The sequence below is a fragment of the Prosopis cineraria genome, unplaced genomic scaffold (genome assembly GCF_029017545.1).
Source record: "Prosopis cineraria cultivar Desert tree isolate PC_DT_omini unplaced genomic scaffold, ASM2901754v1 PC4, whole genome shotgun sequence".
In the NCBI taxonomy this organism is placed as follows: Eukaryota; Viridiplantae; Streptophyta; class Magnoliopsida; order Fabales; family Fabaceae; genus Prosopis; species Prosopis cineraria.
The window spans coordinates 10,083,801-10,105,898 of record NW_026555335.1 but is presented as its reverse complement, the minus strand read 5'-3'; the positions used below and the strand labels follow the sequence as shown (position 1 = coordinate 10,105,898).

General features: G+C 28.1%; 1 protein-coding gene across 2 annotated transcripts; it reads left to right on the top strand.

The window, feature by feature from the left end:
- The first annotated feature begins 2,799 nt into the window (after nucleotides 1–2,799).
- LOC129309645 (transcription factor MYB1-like) lies at nucleotides 2,800–5,842 on the top strand. Of its 2 annotated transcripts, none has more exons than XM_054951300.1 (4): nucleotides 2,800–2,958; nucleotides 3,111–3,240; nucleotides 4,851–5,134; nucleotides 5,237–5,842. In XM_054951300.1, exons 1-4 carry the CDS (start codon nucleotides 2,826–2,828, stop codon nucleotides 5,605–5,607), a joined length of 918 nt encoding a protein of 305 aa, XP_054807275.1. In that variant the 5' UTR covers nucleotides 2,800–2,825; the 3' UTR covers nucleotides 5,608–5,842. The 2 variants fall into 2 exon arrangements, with proteins under 2 accessions (XP_054807275.1, XP_054807274.1); XM_054951299.1 differs by having other exon boundaries at nucleotides 5,234–5,842.
- Nucleotides 5,843–22,098: the final 16,256 nt, after the last annotated feature.

Sequence of the window (22,098 nt, the reverse complement as noted above, 5' to 3'; positions counted from 1 at the left end):
CAATCATGTGGACTGGAGTCTAGCCACCCTGATTTAGAATCTAATTACCCACGTGATCTTTATTTCAAATTCAATTCATATTACTTTAGCCATAAATAATTAGTTGTATTGAACAGTGACCCAATCATGTGGACTGGAGTCTAGCCACCCTGATTTAGAATCTAATTACCCACGTGATCTTTATAGTCATTTCTCTGCACTGTCTCTTTCTTCAATTTGTCGTATTCAGAAAATAATTTTGCCCTCATTGCTCGATTCTTGTTGGTAAAAAAAAAAAAAAAATCACTATTGTTTTTAATTTTGCCCTCTCTGCTCAATTCATATTGCTCCATTTTCCTCCGTGATTAAAGTTCATAAGTAATTTGCATATTTAATTCAACATTTAATTATTCTTCTCCTTTATAAAATTTGATTAATTCCACATTAGTTCTTTAAATAAATTATCAAAGAATTCATACTAAAAAGTTACTATTGTTTTTAAATTTTTCTCATGAAGTACTCTTTCCCAAGAAATGGGGACTGGTATTCTCCTTATCCCGGCCCTACATGCATGAGCACCCAGAAATATTGCATTTATTAGGTTTCATGCCTTCTTTCCAGTACCTAGATATTCTTTTATTTGCTGTTTTCGAACATTAATCTCAATCTTTATTTTTTTGTGATCATGGAAAATCACAAAAGAATATTAACACTAAATGTTTTTAAAATTTGATTTAATAAACCAATTAAATTTAATCAATTGGACCCTGTAGTATTTAAATGCAAAATAAAAAATAATAATATTTACGTTCTAATTTAGAAGAAAATAGTGTGTTCTTAAAAAGATGACAAAAGAAGAGTAGAAAAGATTAGTAGGTGTTAAAAATGGAAGCAATGATAATGGGGTCACCTGTGAGAAGCATGATAGATTGCTGATGAGAGAGATAAAAAAAAAAAAGAAAAAAAAAAACATGCCAGGGTCCAGCTTTGTTTGGAGGTTGGCTCACTTCTCATAATCAAAGTTAAGTGTTTTTTTTTTCCTTTTTGCAACAAAAAACGTTAACTGTCCTGTAAATGTCAATAAAATTTAATTAAATCTCATTTCTCAATAAAATAATTACTTATCTTTAAATTAACTCTATCTTTTCATTACAAAAAAATAAAATAATCTATTTAATAGAAGTACTTAAAAAAAAGGTAATAACTATAACTTACAAGATTCAAAATGCGTTATATTTTTAAATATTTAACTCATAAAAAAATATCTTATATTTTTGAGTGAAGGAAGTAATACATTTTTAATCAAATTATACATCTTCATAAGTTAATTAATTGTCTTTAAATTGATACTTCTTCCATCTCAAATTATAAGACACTTTTAGATAAAATCTCACATGCCAATAAATTTTATTAAATATACTTAGCAACCTTATCTTTTCAAAATAAAAATATATATTTTTTAAAATATCTATCATTTAATATATTGAATAGAAAAGTGATAAAAATTAATTATAGAGAAAGAAAGAGTAATATTAGAATTGATGCATTTAATGAAACATTAATCTACTCAAAGTATTTTATATTTTAAAAGAAATTTTTTTTTCAAAAGTGTTCTATAATTTAGGACGGAAGAAGTATAATTTTTTTATGTTTGTCCTTATTTAATAAAAATATGGAAAAATCATTCCTATATGTCATATAAGCCACGTCCTACAAGTTTCATCTTAACTAGAAAATTTTTTAAAATTCATTAACTTTATCTAACAATTCAATAAGTTTTTTATTTTATTCCTATTAAATATGCTTACTATCTTTGGTAACATTAAATATGCACACTTTAATAGCATACTTCTCTCACTAATATTTACTTTATCTATTTAAAAATATAAGATATTTTTAATTAAATTTTATCCCTTAATAAAGCAGTTAATTGTTTTGAAACTAACATTATTTTTTCATATTTATCCTAATTTAATAGAGTATTTTACTTTAAAATAGATATAAAATGATTTATTTATTATGAATACTTTTGAAAAAAATACAATAATTACACATTAAAATATTAAAAATATCTTACATATTTGAGAGGGGGGAATAATGAAAGATAAAACATAAAATTTATAATAAAAATATTAATAATGTGATTTATAAATAAAAAAAAATATTCTCTCTACCTTAAAAGTAGAAGGAGAGGGAATATTGTGTAACTGTGTACTTCTTTTGTCTTTTCTGGCGCTGGAGGGGAGGGTGTTAACGTTTTTTAGGATTAAATATTTGGAGACCCATGTATCATACAGGAGAAGAGGTAGAGTGACCCCCCCCACCGCACAAGTGGTTCCTCCCCACTTGTGGTCCATGAAAAAAAAAATAAAAAAACATCTTGATTTATACACACTTATTCCTCTCTAAAATATAAGTATTTTCTCTCACTAATCTTGATTCAAAATATAAACAATTTAGTGTTTTTAATTTTTTTTCATTTTACCCTTATTATCAATTGTCACTTTAAATTTGGACTAGGCGAAACAAAAAAGGGACTCTTGGGAATTAATGACACCAGCAAGTAATTGAATGTTAACATTAGACATTTTTGTCAATGCATGATTGTTTCCCAGCAACTGGGATTTATAATTTAATATGGCCGCGTCTGAGTTCCGCACCAAAAAATTTGAGGTAAGAATGATTAAGCATCGATTTGATGCAACACCCTTTTGGCCCACGCTCACATACTATCACATGTGAGAATACATGTGTGTGTGTGTATAAAGCAACCAACGATCAGAAACACACTCAGAATTATAACATACCTAGCAACTGAGAAGCACAGATAGAGAGAGAGAGAGAGGATGGGAAGGAAGCCGTGTTGTGATAAAGAAGGTGTAAACAGAGGAAGTTGGTCTGTCATGGAAGATCAAATCCTTGCCAACTTCATTAAAGTCCACGGAGAAGGAAAATGGAGGGACGTTCCAAAACGAGCAGGTGGGGGTGTGTGTGTGTGTGTGAGCTCATTGTCTTGTATCGAGTTTCAGAACTTAATTTCAAGCTGTTTGGATCAGTTTATTCTTCTCTGTTATATGAATATTATTCTCATTTGATTTTGTTGTGTGATCGATGAATTTGTGAGAGATTAGGGCTGAATCGATGCGGAAAGAGTTGCAGACTTCGATGGCTGAACTATCTCAGGCCCGATATCAAGAGAGGAAACTTCTCCGAAGATGAAGAAGACCTCATTATTAGACTCCACAAGCTCCTCGGCAACAGGTATGTACTCACTCCGTTCAGTGTATTATAAAATTCGTCTTTTTGTTTAAAAAAAAAATATCAGTTTTAAAAAATTAATAGAAGACATTTTGAATCTTTTAAGTATATACTTCTTGGTAACATGCATGTAGAAGAGTAATTATTGATTTCTTTCTAATCCCTTTCGTCAGTTTATAATACGATACAAAATAGCAGCAATACAATATACTCAATGACTAATTAATTATTCGGCCACACTACTAATTTTAGTCGGTTTATGGCATTAAAATTTAGTGACGCAATCATTTGTATATAGATTACAGGATCATTTTGAGAATATATACAACACCAAGATAAGTTCACGCAATTCAGTTAATTTAATTTTCATCACGTGTACCTACTCTATATACAAGTACTATTATTTTGTATTTTGATGTTGTTAATGTCATTCCGCATTGGTTGGAGTGACCACTCAAGTTGGATCAGACGGCCAACAAACGTGGACTCCGAACAAGCTGTCATTCAAAGCAGATTCAACACACAAAAAGACAAAAGTACTCCCAACCAATTCATGTTAATTCACATTCATTAGATCCAATTTTTGACAGAAAAACGTCACACCCCAATTATCAGAGCTAAATCTCACTCAGATTGGTTACCATATGTACAATAGCCATCAAATCTTGCCTTATGAGTTAGGTTCAAATCGAGCTTAGGTTGAAACACTATCAATAATGGGGTTTCCGGTGGGTATCCAGAATTCTCTCCCGCTCCTCCCCTCCTATTTTCTATCCTACCCTCACAAGGGCATGTTATTTTTTTTTTCTTTACATTTCTTAAAAAATCTTGCCCTTGTGAGGGCAAGATGGAGCATGAGGAGAGCGAGCTGGCAAAGAGGCAGGCAGATCGATCCAGAGCACGACAAACACTCAAATCCAATTATATTGTTTCAACCTAATAATCACACTACAACATTGGTAATGTATGTGATTCATTTAAAATTTTATGGTGGATGGTAATATATGTAAAGAAGAGGTTTATTATTTGAATCCAAATATATGAGTCTTACATTTGAAAACCTTACAAGTGAAGTGTTGTTTATAAGTTTAAGAGGTTCTCCTACTTTGAAGGTTAATCCTTTGAAATGAGTTCCCCTTTTGAATTTATACACAAAATATTAGTGTTTTCATTGAGAGTATAGTGTGGTGAAAATGGCTATTGATAAAGGATTTTGATTGAAAGAGAGTTAAGTTAAGTATTGTGAAGTGAGACCATCAAGGACATCTTCTTGATAAGGTGGCATTGTCATGGCCCCCATATTGAGAAGCCTTATAAGTAGAGCAGAGTTGATGAATTTAAAAAACTTTTTTATTCAGTCTTTTAGAATGTGTTTTTCCTTTAGACTTATGCTTATGATAGAATTCAATATCAAATTATTGGTTTGGAGCATCTCACATACAGTACTGCTGCTGCGACATCACCATTATGTTACCAAAGTGTTCAGAAACAAAATACGTACTTCATTATTGTCAAGCTTATTTCTTACATATATTGATCTTGGTTAATTCTATACGGAATGAGAGTTGGTTAATCATATTAATTAACGTTATTGACTAATAATGCGAACCCAGGTGGTCGCTAATTGCAGGAAGATTGCCAGGAAGAACAGACAATGAGATCAAGAACTTCTGGAACACGAATCTAAGCAAGAGGGTCCCTCAAACGAATTACCCCCACAGCATCATCAAACCCTCAGATCCAGCCACATCAGCACCTCCAACATCTACTCATCAACACACAAAATCCTCGTCCTTTCATGCTTGTTTTCCTGCAGAATCTTCTTCCCAACCCAACCTTGTGATTCGAGCAAAACCAACGAGATTTATCAAGAAACCCATCTTGCCCAAATCCAATGGTAATAACTCAGTCTCATTGAATATCTAGCTAGAAATATATCCGAAATGATGGTATTGTATCGATATATGATCTGTTTGCTTTTCGTATAACTATACAGCAGCAGAGTGCTTGGAAACCCAGAATACTACGACTGGTTCCGCACAGGATAAAAAAAATGATTGTTTCTCTTCGTATGGTTTGCTTGAAGATTTTGACGTGGATGGCTTGTTCATACCAGAGGTGCCACAAGGGCCATGCACGAGATGCTTCAAGAACAAGATGGAGAACACTGATGATGACGAAATGAATGAATTAGAATGCTGTGACTGTGAGAATCTTAGGGAAGATGTTGGAGCTGATCAAGCCGGCGTGGCCGATGACTCCATAGGGCAACCGCATCTTACAACTCAGAATTGGATTGTCGGGCAATTCTTTGAATCAGCAGATGATGACGTGGATTTCTCTTTTTTAAATCTACTAAGTGATGACTGATTCATGCATGGACGAGTCAGATTAATCCTACTTGTGTAATAAAGAGAAAAATAGACACAAGTCAAAAATGAGGCTCACCTTTTTGTGTCTGTTTCTCTTTTCATGTTAGGTGGATCCATTTGAAGGGATCCATGGTCATAAATTGTACATGGTAATTTTATCGAATGATTCGAATTCGATGATGATCTCTCCCGATGTCGCTGGAGTTTTCATCGCCAAATATATTTGTCATGAATTTTTTTCACCTTATAGTAAATTTCATATTTTAGAGTAATCATAATATGCATCTATAATTAAGATATTCAATCTCAGAAGATAGAATAGAATAGTGCTAAGTAACACCAACCAATTATTGAAGGAGACAAGATTCATGTACTATGTATAGGACATCTCATGTATGTCCCAATTCGATGAACTATAATTAATTTGAAGGGAGGATGGAAAAACGATCAGACATGAGAATTGAGAATAAGAAAGGAAAGACTCACGGGCGGGCGTGTATTACATTGACCACTATGTATTAATCATGATTAAAATTACCTATAATATTTGGCATGAAAAAACATATATTTTCTTCATTTTTTATTGTAAAACACTTTCAATAATTTCACGTATCTTAAAAAAATTTATTTTTATATCATAAAAAAATAAGATATACTTTCTTTTTTATACTTAACTTTTAATAATGATACAATTATATTGAATACTTTCATGTTAATTAAGAAAGAGTAAAATTAAAAAAAGTAGTTTAAATATTAAAAGGTGTCCTACATTTGAGATAAAAATTTATTTTTAGTAGGTATTTTGTAAATAGAATTGGAGGGAGTATATCAAATGAAATTCTATATATAAAAAATTTGTAGAATATTAATGATTTTATGTTTGAATTTTGCAATAAAACGATGTGCGTTCAAATTAAAAAATGATGAAATGAGAAGACATGGAAGAAGCAATCTCAAAGAGACCCTTTTTAGAGCAGACAAACTCCGATGATGATTAATTCGTTGGTAGTTTGTGGCCGCAACATTTGACAATATATGTTTGAGACTCTTACACATACCTCAGTCTCTCTGTAATCTTTACAACTTTTCACACTTTAATTAAATTACTCTGAACGAATTAGACAATCGGTAGTATTTTTTGGGAACCGGATCCTCTCAATGGCCAAATCTGGTGCACGCATCACATGGTTTTTAAAAAATGCATGTGAACAGTTTATTTTTGAATAAGAAAAAATATATATTCTGAAAGATCACGTTTTTATTTAATGGAATACTGTTTTGTATGCTTAAAAATATTGTGATGAATTCTCCCTTCACACTCCCTCCATCCTTATATATAAGATATTTTTAATCGAATCATGCAAATCAATAAAAGTTGATTATTTAATTAAAAGTACATCAACATTTCAATTTTGCCTCTAATTATTCTACATAAAAAATGAATTTCTTCTTCCAAAGTAAATTAAGGAGAGTACTTATCATTTTTTCTTTCCAATTTAATAACAGTATAATGAAACAATTATTAAAAAGTATGCTAACAATTTCTTATATTTAGGGGCAAAAAATGTTCTAGAAGACTTCTTATATATAGGGACGGAAATAGTATATGTTAAAGAGAGAAAAATTTTTTAGTCCTATTTATGTGTTTTGTTTGTAAATTTGTATCATAAATTTCTCCTTTTATTACAATTACTAAATATTGGTGAAAGAAAATATATTATTAAAATATAATCAGTCTTATGGTCTTTGGTTATAAGTCACTTTTAATATATTTTACTAAAATTAAAAAAAATTAAAATTCATTAACTTTTTTTAAGAACTTAATAAGCTTTTAATTTTGCCCCTATTAAATATATATATTTTAATAAATATATTTTCTCTCATTAATATTTAATAGAAGGAAAACGGAAAAATTTGTGATAAAGATTTAATTATGTGACTTATAAATAAAAAAAATCTTCTATCTCCACCTTATAAATATAATCACAAGAATATTTAATAAGAGTAAAGTTATAATACTTTAAATTTTTATATAGAAGTAATAAATTTCAAAGATTTTTTTAATTTCAGTGAAATATATTAAAAGCTAAGTGACTTCTAAATTTGAAAAAAAGGGAACGTGATTAAGGTAGGCTAATGCTATAGAATTTTTTTTAAGGCGAGGTAGTATCTTCAGTCTTCATCACATAACTCGCATACATTGAATACATTTACCTCCATACCATAAAAAAGCTTCCTCCCAATTAAAGTGTAATTTGGTAATGTTATAAAAAAAAAATGTAACTTGGTAAAGATATAATGAAAGTTGTGTTTTGAAACCCAAACTCAATCGGGTGGTCCAATCGTCAACCACTTAACCAAACAAATTTATTCAACCATTTGGACCACTTTTACATTTAGACTGGATTGACCTTAGGTAGTTTTAAGATAATTAGATTTGACTCAGAAATTGGAGCAGGTCAACCCAATTTAAAAGCAAAAAAAAAGATCAAGTCACTCAAATTCATGATTTTTCTTCTCTAATATCTAGTTTTCTTTTGTTTTCTCTTCTCTTATCTTTGATCTCTTCTTCATAACTCAGGCTCAATCTCCGACCTCTCTTCTAAACTCTGCCTCTAGCTTTAATAATTTAGCTTTTATTATTAAGGTCAGAAGCTTGTGAGTCATGATATGATGGTGTTTCTCTAAGTCCAACTTTTTACATCGAGATAGCAAGCTTGTGCTAACATGTCTCTACTTTCAACTCCAACGATCTAGACATCTAACTTTTGACGTCATTATCCCAAACACTATCGACAAATAAATGTTTTATTTATATATTTATATATATAAATTTTATTTTTATTTAATTTTTATATCTTCACTTCTATTATCAGTTTAATTGATTGAAGTATAAAAATTGTCATTCATTATTCTTTTTGATTCGGCGTCCGGTTCATGTTTCATAACATTGAATGAAAGTACGTGAGGAGCGTGAAGGTTTGAATTATCGTGTCGCATAGCTGAAGTGAAAGCTTCAAAGGATATTAAAAAAAAAAAAACAGAAAAAAAGAAAAACGATGACACGTCGAAATGGAAAAGACAAGGGCGCCTAGGCCTAGTTCTATGATCCCCTTGATAGTAGGGCTCAAATATGATTGAATAGCAGTACTCTCTCTGAATCTGAATTCAATTCACCTCCTCCTAACCATTAAATTCAAATAAAAAAATAATAATATCAATTATATCTCATAAATTTTTTTTAAAAAATAAAAATATCAATTATATTATTATATAATTTTAAATCCATGCACTTAATTATTACATTATAATTATTTAATTTTATTTATTTAAAAGATAATATTAAAAAAATATTTTTAATATTTAATATTTTGAGATAACAAAATACTTTTAAAGTTGTAATATAATTTTTGGGGTAAAGGAAGTATTGCACTTTCAATTATTTTTATTAGGATTGAGAAAAATAGTTAGAAATAGCTAGTATTATTACATGAGTAAAAAGTTATTAATATTTTTTTAAAATATTCTCAAATTAAAATCAATATATTTTAATTTTCTTCATTTTCTTTCCTATATAATATCTGTTTAACTTTTTAAAAAGTGACTTAAAAGGAGTATTACACTTGCCAGGTTCAAGGCGCTTGTTTGGATTTAAAATCACGATATTTTTTTTATTTAGATATGATTTGAAAATTTGTGCTCCTTGTTTGGCGAGGCGTACAAGAGAACATTGGGTAAGGGATTTATGTACTTTGATCAATCATCATTCTAATGTAAACAAGTAGTAGATACTGAAACAATTTTTTGTCAAGTGTAATTCTAAAATATAATCAAATTATTTTGATTATACATAATTGTCTTTCTATTGAAGTTATTTCTATTTAAATCACAATCAAGTATTAAATGTGACATTAATTTGTCACATGAAGTACTCCCTTTCAAAATTTCACTAAACATATCTGTTGATTGTAATTAAATTTTTAATTGTCATGTTTTTCATTCAAGAAAGAATATATATGACTTGACATGCATTATTTGACGATTGGTTAACTTTTTACCTGAAATCACGCGGTGACTCTTTGATTAGAGATTTGACAAAGAATCAGGCATGGTTCACGAACCTTTATGTTACCTAGTAGATTGTGCACAAATTGGAGATAGACTATATTATTCATAACTTATTAATTTATTTTTCCAACTCTAGGTGCATGGGAAAATAAATCATGAAGGGTATAATGTTAAGTAATTACTATGAATTAATATGTTGTGGGTTTCCCTCCTTATGGACATTATTTGAACTTTGAAGGCATTGAAGATTTGAAAGTACATGTATTTCAGAGCCCAAAGAATTTGGCCTTGGTCACGATGCTGCAGAGTTGCCATGGAGGGTGCATCAAAAAGCACTGTCGTTGAACGTGTTGTGTTGATCAATGATGTTGTATGATCTATCCCTCTTTCCAATCTTCTTTTCGGCCACTTTTATTATGAGACCACGTACGTCCACCCACCCCCCCTCTCTCTGTCTCTCACACACGACACCACGAGAGTCACGTTGTTTAATCTTAATTTCCCCATAAATCGCTTTATTTTTTCTAAACATATTACTGCTCAGTTGAGTTGTTAACCCTCCCATGTAGCTTTATCTAAGAGTACACTTTACCATAAAATGATACTCCATCCCTCTTTAATAAAAAGTAAATTTTAGATTATTTTTTTAATAAACACCTGATATCTTAAACCTACCTCTGTATAAAGATTTAAAGGGTTTAAATTAATTCAAATTGAGCATGACAAGTATCTAAAGGGTGTACATGTTCCTGGTTAGTGGTGGAGCCAGAACCTCAATTTAGGGGGTGCAATATAATTAAAAATAAATAATTTTTAAAAAAATTCATAATTAAAAATTTAAATTCCTATATTATAATTATGATTTCATATTTAAAAAAATTGTTTATGAAATAAAAATAAATAATTTTTAAAAATTTGTCGTGAAAAAATTGGATTTGATATATGAAAATGAAAAAAAATAAAGGCATATTTAATATTAGTGAGTTTACAATTTATGTTTAAATTTTACAATTTATATATGAAAAACTATTTAAATAAAATATATTTAGATATAAATTAAGAGTAGGTGGCTTTAAATAGTCAGTGTAAGTCGTGTAAAATAATAAGGATACAGGGATGTAAAAGATAGAACAAAGAGTATTTTATAAAATGAATAGAAAGCGTTAATGATACATAACAATTTTATGTGTTTCTAATTCCTCTTCCCTATTTGACAAGACTTTCACGGTTTAACTCTTCCTAATTTCTCTTCTCCCTCATCACACAGTGTTTAAGATTTCGTGATTAAATGATGCAAAGCATTACCAACTCATTACTCACATTGAATTACACCCAAGTCAGGAGGTGCATTTGCCCCCCGCCCCTCACATGGTTTCGCTACTGTTCTTGATCACTTATGTTGCTGACATTCTTAAAACTTGAACTCAAAAGATCTAATAAAGAGATAACAATTATTGTTAGTTGATTCAAGTGGTCTTGGTTTTTTGGAACTTTTTTCAGTCTTTAATATACCTATAATCCTATCTATAAAGCTGGGACAAAATAGAGTATTTGTTTTGATGACACCTCAATTGTTATTGTCCATTTTTACTTTTTTATACTTATTAAATATTGAAAATGTTATTAGATATTAAAATATTTTATTTTTAAAGTATGTATATTTAATAAGGATAAAATTGAAAGGTTCTTGAATAGTTAGACAAGGTTAATGAGCTTTGAGTTTTTTTTTATTACAATAAAATATGTTGGGAGTGACTTTATAAATAGGATTAGAGAAAGTAAGACAAAATAAGAGTAATTAATTTTTTCTAATTTTACTTCTTGTTTATTTATTATAATTTGAATTTCTAGATAAAGTTAGATGATCTTGTAAATCACATCCATGGAAGTTTGGTGCAATTATATAAAATTTTCTTAATTAGTCTATTGATGTTTGTCAATGGTCAGTTGTCCTACCAGCAACGCCACCTCCCTTGCTTGGAAGAAGTTCTAAGTTTGAACCCAATATTAACATGCATGTGTGAGTGCATGGGTGCATGTGTCTCCCTTTCTCATGGGAAAGGATTAGGTTAGGAGTAAAATTTGCAAATATACATATAACACAACATAAATAGAATGTTTCTGTCAAAAAATATTATGCTCACTTGTCTTAAAAGCATATGCATACTCATTATTATAAGATACTTTATAAAAGAATTTTTTCTTTCATATTAAATAATTACTCCCTCCATCCCAAATTATAAAATACTTTTAAATAAAATTTCATATACCAATAAACTTCATTAAATACACTTAACAATATTTTTGTTTTAAAACAAAAATATAAAATCCAAAAATATCCTTCACTTAATAACCTTAAATCTATACATAATTAGTATTCCCTCCGTCCCTATATATAAGAGGCATTCTAAAGCACTTTTTGCCCCTAAATATAAGAGATTTTTAGCATATTTTTGATGAATGAACTATTATACCTTTATTAAATTGGAAAGAGAAAAAAATAAGTGCTCTCATTAATTTACTTTAAAAAAAAGATTCATTTTTTATTTATAATAATTAGAGGCAAAATTGGCATGTTGTTGTGCTTTTAATTATATAATTAATTTTTAATGATTTGCATGATTTTGTTAAAAATATTTTATATACAAGAACAGAGGGAGTACTAAATAGACTGATAGAGAGAGGGAGGATAGTATTGGAATAAGTCTTTTTTAATGAAACATTAATCTTTTCAAAGTGATTTATATTTTGAAATGACAAATCTCCTCCAAAAGTGTCTTATAATTTGAGACAGGGAGAGTATTTAAATTCATTAAATATGAGAGAGAATGTAATACAAATTTAAAAATCTTTAATTTAAATAAAGATAAAATTAAAAGTTTACCATATGTTCAAATAAAATTAATTATTTAAATTCTTTTTCTTCATTCCTGTGAGTTTTAAATGTGTTTTATAATAGCAACTAGATAAAGTAAGGTTCAAGCTTCATAGATGTCACTGCCCATCTATATTTATAAATGTAAGATTGAGAGATTCATATATTCGCATACATACAAGTGTCGCAATTAGATTTAACATCAATTTTGATTTGAACTAGGGAGAAAGAGGGTGTTACAATGAAATTATAATTAGTCCTGCGAGTTTTAATATTTTAAACGGCGGCAAAAAGTTGTCGTGGAAAAGATGACAGTGATCGTAGTTGGGAAAAGATGAAAGTGAAACAACCGTGATACGCTGGCCTTTGAAAAATCCAGCACCTAATAATACAACATACTCCCTCCGGTTTTTAATATATTTCCTTTGTTTTCAAACATAAGTAAAGTTATTACGTATTTTTATCAAATTTTGCCTGATAAATCTAATATTCATTTTTGCTAGATAAATTTGTTTCATTTATTACATGAATAATTTAGTCTGATTTTTAATTTTAAATATAATTATTATACTTAACTAATTTTGTAAACTGTATGAATTAATTATTTTCTTCTATATTTAAAAACAGGGGGAGTATATAAGAAAAAGTTAACCAACTTGAGGTTATTAAGAAACGGTAGCTATACTTTTAATAAGCTTGTTAATTAATGAGGCTTTTTCCAAAAAAAAAAATTAAGGGTGAATTAATAATATTTTTTAATTGAAATGCCCTATTAAATAAAGGTAAACATGAAATAAAGAGATATTTTTTTAATAAGTCACATCTTTATAAATTAAGAATTTTTATGAAGGGTTATGTAAATTAAAGAGTTATAGTTTTTAAGTAGGGTTGAAGATAGGGGGACTAGCACAGGAGCCATGGCTCCCCTAGCTTCTTAAATTTTTTAGTAAAATTTAGGGGTTATGTATTTTCAACCTCCTTAGTTGACATGTTATAGAAACTTTGATATAATAGATGAAATTTTCATTTTAATTTTATAGTAATTTCTTATGTATGTATAATTCAACTGTTTCAATAATTTGAATATATATAGTTGTAAGATTTACTTATTTTTAATAGAATAATGTTACAATTGCTCTTAAAGTATTGATATCATTTAATTTTACTTTTATTTTATATTTAATTAAAGAAATTATGAGAATTATTACTGACAAACTTTGTCAACTAATGTAGCAAAAATCTCAAGATATATTAAATGTTATTAGCTTGAGATCTACAATAAAATTAATTATCCAAAAATTAAGAGATTATGGTTAAAATATATTTTTCTAGAAAAAAAATTTACCTTTTTTCATTATGATATACTTATCTGTCACCAATACAAAGAATTTATGACAATTGACCATCACTATTATGTTACATATTTATTTACTATAATTATAAATTATTGAAATAATTAAATAGTAAATTTAGTAAACAAGTAATATAGATTAAATAGAACCTTAGCTCTCAAGGATATATTTAAATTATTCAATACTTATGGAAAAGAAAAAATCTTAGGCAATTTAATGATATTTTATATTGAGAAGAAAATTATTGAAAATTTTATTGTAGACATGATAATTAATTATTCTTATGCTTTGAAAAATTGTTGAGAAAAACTTAAAAAATGAAAATATATATTTATTTTTGTTATATGCATGCGTGTGTAAAATTGAATATAAATACATACATTGAAATATTTATATTATATTAATGATATATAAATTTAATTTTTTTTAATTATCATATATGCTTTATTATTTTGACCTCCTTAATAAAATTTTCTAGCTTCATCCCTTGTCTCTAAGGTTGTGTCTCTGCAAAATTCTAAAGGTACCTATAGAAGGTTTTAAAACTAAAAAATATTACTTGATAAGTGAAAATGTATTTGAATAAAAATTTTAATATATTAAAATGATTTTTATTTTCTTAAAAAGTTATTATAAATAACCATTGATTAATATTAATTATTAAATTATAAGATTGTTCATGAATTAGCGTGGGGTTCTTCATGAATCAACATGGGTTATAACTTTTAAGTTGAGTTTCATTACTTTAAAGGTACCTCTTTAAGGTACTCCTCTAGTCATATTTATAGGACAGAGAGAGAATAAAAATTTGGTTCTATTTATAAGGTACTTATTAATTTTTAATATTTTTTTTATATTTTTATCTTTATTAAATGCTTTAAATAAAAATATCAGTAATGAGCTTTAAAAATATTTATTAGAGATAAAGGTGAAAACTTATTAAATTTTAAGACAAAGTTAATAAGATTTAAGATTTTTTTAATTCCGTTAAAACATATTGAAAGTGACTTATAAATAGGATTAGAAGGAGTATCACTTTAGTATTTATAAATACTCCTCACCATCACTTTTGTCAACATTCAACATTAATAACTATCTATTGAAACTTATTGTTTTTGCCTTTGAGTGCACCAGGGATAAAATTAAATTATCACTTTTGTAAAAATTATTATTGTCTAAGCTTGAGTCTTGCTAGTACAAATTATGCTCAAAGGTCTTTATTGTATTCTAAAAAAAATTTTCCATTAACCCAACTTGAATGTAATAGATGAGGGTGAATTAAGCCTAAGGAAAAATATTGCTTGTGCCTTAAAGACTCGGTGCACAATTTTATTCTTCATCTCTACTTTTAATTCTGAAGAGAACCATTCTTTCCAAGAAAGAGTGTGTAATTTTAAAGATAATTAACTAATTCATTGAAAATATAAATTGTTTAAAAATGCCTTATAATATTAAATGGAGGGGGTGTAAAAATTTTCAATTATACACTTCTTTGCAATTAGTAATCATAATAAATTATTGTTTAAGGAATAAATAATGAGTAAAATTGAGGGAAAAATCAATTGCTTTAACTCTACCTTAAAAAAAAAAAACAAGAAGGCTTCAAAATTTGTCTTTGGTTAAGGACTGAAGAGAATAAATTATTTAATACTCCTTTTAAACTACAATATAAATTATTATTAATTAATTTATTATTTTAAAAATTTGGTTAAAGTTTTTTTTTAATTTCATATATTTTCCAATTGTACACTTAACTGAAATAAATACAATATTTTATTTATTCAAAATACATATATTAATTATTTGAGTATAATATAATAAATTAAAATTATATATATATATATATATATATAAAATACCAAATGTTTTACATGGCCTTTAAAAAAGTTCTATTTTCAATTGCTTATTGTTTTAGCTTTAAATGCCGAGAGATAAAAAAGAGGAGGGAATTGAGGAAGTCACTTTCAACAATAATTCATGGATACAAAAATCAGCTAACTTTCAACTACATTGTGAATGGCGGTTGAGCAGTTGGAGGTAATGCGCTCTGCCTTTTTTACCCTCTTGAAAGCTACACATTTAAATTGCCCTTCATCCGCCAACCTCCTTCACCGCTCCTTCAAATCTGACAGGATCGCTCTCTGCAATCATCAACTACCTACCTTTCTCTTTTACTGCAAATTACTGCATTCCAATTATTGGAACCAATCAACACATCCATCAAAACTCATTAATCTTACTTAAAATTTTACACTTCTTTTTTATTTTAAAAATATAAAATAATTTTAAATAAAATCTCACATATTAATAATTTTAATTATTTTTTTATTTTTATATATAAAATATTTTTAGCCAACTTTTACATATTAATAAAAATTTATTATTTAGTTGAACTCACATAAAAATATAATAATTTTTTAATTTTACTCTTAATAATATCATAATTAATATCATGATAGTGGTAAGAAAAACATATAATTAATTGTCTATTTTATTTTTCAAGACAAGAATAAAATTATTTAATTATTTAAAAATATCACTGTCACTTCTTATATTTAGGGACAAAATAAAATTTTAAAAAACACCTTATATATAGGGATGGAAGGAGTAAATGCACTTAATAACTTTATTTTTTTAAAATAAAAATATAAATTTTTAAAAATATCCTTCATTCAATATATTAAAAAGAAAGTAGGATGGAAATTAAATAGGGAGTGAGAGGGTAATATTGATATAAAATTATTTAATGAAACATTAATCTTCTTGAAATATTTTATTTTTTGAGACGTCGAATCTTTCCTAAAAACATCATGTAGTTTGGGATGAAGAAAATAATAACTTTTTAACTTTATTCTTATTAAATGGTTTTTATTTATAAGCATTTATAAGTATACATACCCCTTTATATTGCATACATGTATCCTCTTATTAAATGTAGTCAATCATGTTTGAGGCATGGTCGAGCATTAATTGTGATCACGTTTATAAGCTAAGATTCGGACCCAATGATTAAATGATACATATGCTTTAATAATGTATTTATCTCATCAATATTTAATTGGATAAAAAAAACCTATAATAAAAAAATTTATAAATAGAAAAAATCGTTCTCTCTTTTTTGTATAAATAGAATACTAAAGAGTAGAAATAAGGATGAGAAATTGGAGTGATTGCATGCATTTATATGAAGCTCAAATTTAGTTATATTGTTTATTAATATGTTGCCAATAAAGTACTCCATCCATTCAAAAATATAAAATATTTTTTAAGAGATTAAATATTAAAAAATATAATACATTTTTAATTTTTAAAAGTGTAATTATTACTTTTTTTAAAGTATCCATATTGAATAAATTATTTTATATTTATTATAAGATAAAATACCCTATTAAGTAGAAATAAATGTGAAAATATAAGGTTAATTTAAAGATAAATAATTAATTTATTAAAAGTGAGATTCAATTAAAAAAATCAAGAGTTTACACTTTATAAATCACGAATAGGACAATTTCAATTTTTTTTTTACTAAAAAGCATTTTTTTAAAAAATTCCTTCACAAGCTGAAACCAAGAACTATAGGGAAAATAAATATTACTCCCTTTAGTCTTGTATATTAAGCATCTTTTAAAAATATAATTTGATTTATTTTATAAATTACTAGTTAATGAGATCATTTTATTTTAAATTATAGTCTATAAACTACCCTTAGAAAGTTAGAGAGGGAGAAATAATATTATATAATTTATTTATTTTTATTTTTTATTTAAAGGTTATGTTTAAAATTTTACTTACATTTATTTTTTATATTTTTATTATTTTAATATTAATAAAATTGATAAAAATCAATAGAATGTGAAAGGAATAGCTCGGCCCCGTGTCACAAGATTAAACATTAGGAGGCACACGCACGTGTGTAACGTGGAGCAACAAGGGCTGTCAATTTCTGGTGGCGGCCATACAATAATTATTAGTCACTTCGATCTTATTTATAAATCATTTTTATCAACCTTATCAATATCAATACAATAAAAGTACAAGGAATAAAAGTAATTTAAATTTTAAACATGCCCCTATATAACAAATCTAAAAAGTAATGTCTTATTACTTTCTCTCTCTCATAAAGGGTAATTTTAAAAATGACTTTCAAATATTACTTAAAAAGACACACCATGATTTATAAATGAGACTAAATGAACTTTTTAAAATGAGACTTACAAATGAGACCGGAGGAATATTTATTAGCATCCAGGGGGCACTAGATATGCAAATTAGTCCGGATGGCCCTTTCAATTCTGGTGGTCTAATAATCAATTGGAAGTCCATTGATTAAAATGATATTTTTATATTTTGTATAAGTAAAAAAATATTAATTTATTAAAATTTATTTGTAATTTAAAAAATTTAATCAATATTATTAATTTTTTATAAAATTATTTTTTATAAAATTTTAGATTATTTTTTAGATTATTTTTATTTTTTATTAATTAACTGTTAAATTAAAAAAAATTTAACGGATGAATAATATTACTCTATTTTTTAATATATAAACGGTAATATTGTATCATCTTTGACTCCAGTACTTTTGAAAAAAAATTCACAAGACAAATTAGTACTCTATCTCTAAAATTAAATACTCGTAATTCGACAAGCTGACAATTTTTGCACGGAACCAAAATGCGTGTCCTTTAGCTACTTTTTCTTTTTTCCTCGTTGTTTTTGTTTTTTGTTTTTATTTTCGATGCGTCAGGGAAAGGAACGAACACTACAAAACAACCAAACAAAGCATCAGCCTCCAAAATCAATGGAAGAGACGTGGCAGCAACAAGATGGACTCCTAAAGGGAGAGTCAACGCTGCCTGAGCCAAGCAATCCGCATCCTCATTAAAGTCTCGAGCAACATGCACAAATTCAAGAATGTGCCTAAAATTTTTTCAAGTGCAACGAAGACATGTTTAAAATTATGTTTAATATATTAGTGTTAATTCTACTTTTAAAAAGGAATAATATATGATAGCATATGATTCAAGAATTGATTTTTTTCTTTCTTTAATTATCTTAAAGGACATTGAGTTGCTGATTACATTTCCTTTCTAAATAATTAACATTAAATTGACATTGTGGATAAGATATATATATATATATATATATCTACTAAATGTACATCTCAAAAATATTGGGATGGAATTTATGAATTCATTAAACTTGCAAGAGAGCATTGCAAAGATCCAGAAAGAATTATATCTTTATTTGAAGTATAATTTTGCAAGGTATGCTTCTCCAAAAAAAAACTTGAAGACCATTTGGTGAAATTTAGAATAGATAATAGTTATAAGTGTTGGACACTATATGAGAAGACACTAGATGAGATTATTTGTAGCGGAGGCATAGTAGAAGTTTTCATTTTCTTAATTTCGATACAAGTGCATATGTGGCTGAAAGATGCTATGGAAGATGTACTCAAGGATTTTCTAAAAATGTTAGAGATATTAAAAAGTGATATAGAGACACCTTTGTATGAGAATTGTGAATATCTAATATTATCTACAATATTAAGATTCTACAGCTTGAAAGCAAGATATAGGTAGAGTGATGCAAGCTTTACAAAAAATTTCTCTATCATAAAAGAAATAATACTGAAGCACAATAGGTTTTCAGGCCGATCATATGAGGCAAAATAGGTGTTACATTCTATTGGCCTAAGCTATGAAAAGAATACATGCTTATATCAACAATTGCATTATGTTCAAGGGAGAATATGAATCATTGACCCATTGCCCCACGTGTAAAGTCCATATTTTCACCTTTGGGCTTTACTTACACATTTACACCTTAAATTGATTTTAAAATGTGGGATTTTGATATTAGAGAAAATTTGTTTAATAAAAAGGGCTTACAGAAGTGCAAACGCACACCTTCCTAACATGAAAATTAGCCAACTATTTTCCTCAAAAAACAAGCCATACATCGCAGCATGTATCACATGCACTGATTTATGAGGTACAGAGCAATGTGCTCTGGTTTTATGTCATGTGCAGTAGCTTGCACACAATGTGCCGTGGCTCATGTATCAGATTCTGTTGTCATGGTAGATTTTTTATCCTAAGTTCCGTCACACGCCATTTTGACATCTGATGTCTGATTGCAATGATTCAAGCACCTACACGAAATTTATAACATAATCAATCTAATGAGATAAGTTCGAACATAATCTAACAATTCGATCATAAATTAGACATTTGAGTGTAAAAAGTTACTTTTATTTCAAAATTAAGCACCCTAAGTGTTCAATCATCACCTCTTATTTCATTAAACCATTTTAAACCTTAAAGTAAGTTTAAAAGAATCAAGTACACCTGATTGATACATCAAATTACATACAATACATCACAATCACATTTTGACCTCTCAATGTCATATTATACACTTGTGGTCTTAAATGAGGCAACTCACATAATCATACAAACACTAATACAACTGTTCTACTTTCAACCTTTCGACCTCTACATACAGGGCTAAGCCTATGGTTAGGAATCAAAATCCACTTAACTTACACAAATGGAGCCAACCCTCATCATTTAGTCAAGTTTCACACAAATAAACATTATCACACAACAATTCATATTCATCATTGGTGGAACAAATTATATAACATAACATATACTTACTTGAATAACATCTAGGTCTACTCACGTATTTACCATTGTGACACACTCAGTGAGATGCACCTTCATTTACACAAGCAAGTCATCCCAACTTATAATTCACACACATATATATACACATCCATACACATCTACACATATGCATCCTAGTTGTCAACCAAAATTTTTTAAATACAAATATACATTTATTACATAAAGATAGTTATACTACTACCAAATGAAGCTAATCTTTCTTTCTTTCCTTTCTCGGCCTTTGTGTCCTCTGTTCACCTGGATACAAAGGTAATAGAGTCAGACATATATCCCAGTAACTCAAATAAACCCCAATTATTAATTAGCAAGCAAAATCAAATACAAAAAATAAAGTAGCATCAATTTTAATAAAGAGCAATATAAATAGATATACACACAATGACATGCTCATTCATTCACTATACTCATGCACCCTCGGTTCCTACTAGCGAAGCAAACTCAACACTTAGACCAGGACTTCGAGCGTTACACAAAATAGGGCCTATCAAACTATTGCCTCAAACCAAGTATCATAAATATAGACAGTCTCCTAAGTCCCTACTAATAGAGCAAGCTTAATGCTTGAACTATCAGAACTTATTAGCCTTACACAAAGTAAGGCCACAATCCCCTTCCCTAGTCCAAGGAACACTTATGGATGCATATACTCCTGGGTCTTCCTCAGTAAATCATCATCAATACTTAGGACCTTTAAGGACTTTCAAGCCTTATACAAAGTAAGGCTACGATCTCCTACCTTAGTCTAAAATACACTTGTGGATGTAAATGCATATGTCTCTTCACATAGATTATAAACATTACTCTCATACATACATGCATATTTCTTTCACAATACTGCTACTCCATTAGTTCATAAAATGTAATGCATATAATTCATATAAAATACTTATAAATTATTTACAAATTGACATATAAAAGGATTACTTCAGTTATCTTTTACCCTTATTTCCAGGGTTACTGCTCACGTTGAACTTCTTAAATTAGTTTAACTTTCACGAGCAATTCTCAAATGCTCAATCTACACAATGAATATCCCTTAGTCAATTTTCAACATTCTACATAAGGCATTAATTTGGTTGAGCCAAATTCTTTAATACAAAAAACAAATCCATTAACATCCTCTAGGTCTACTTAACCTATTCACTATAGTCATTTGTCCTTAGGCTATTCAAACGATCAAAACACCCTTCTTTCTTATCCAATGAACATTTACCTCCCTTTTAAGTTAGTCATTTAGGCTAATTCAAGCCTATATCCTTAAGGTTCAACCACTAAATCACCGACCTGTCATAAAACCTTAGTTTTACACCTAAGAGCCCTTTTAAGACTTTTTTCTCAAATTTTAACCCCTTAAAACTCTTTAATCAAATTTTTTTATTAACCAAACTTAGAGAAATTAGGATAGAAATGTAGTACAAGGTGATATGAAACTTACCCGGCAAGTCATTAGTCAAAGCAAACTTTTAAAACTTCTTACATTAGTAAAGCTCAGCTTCTTC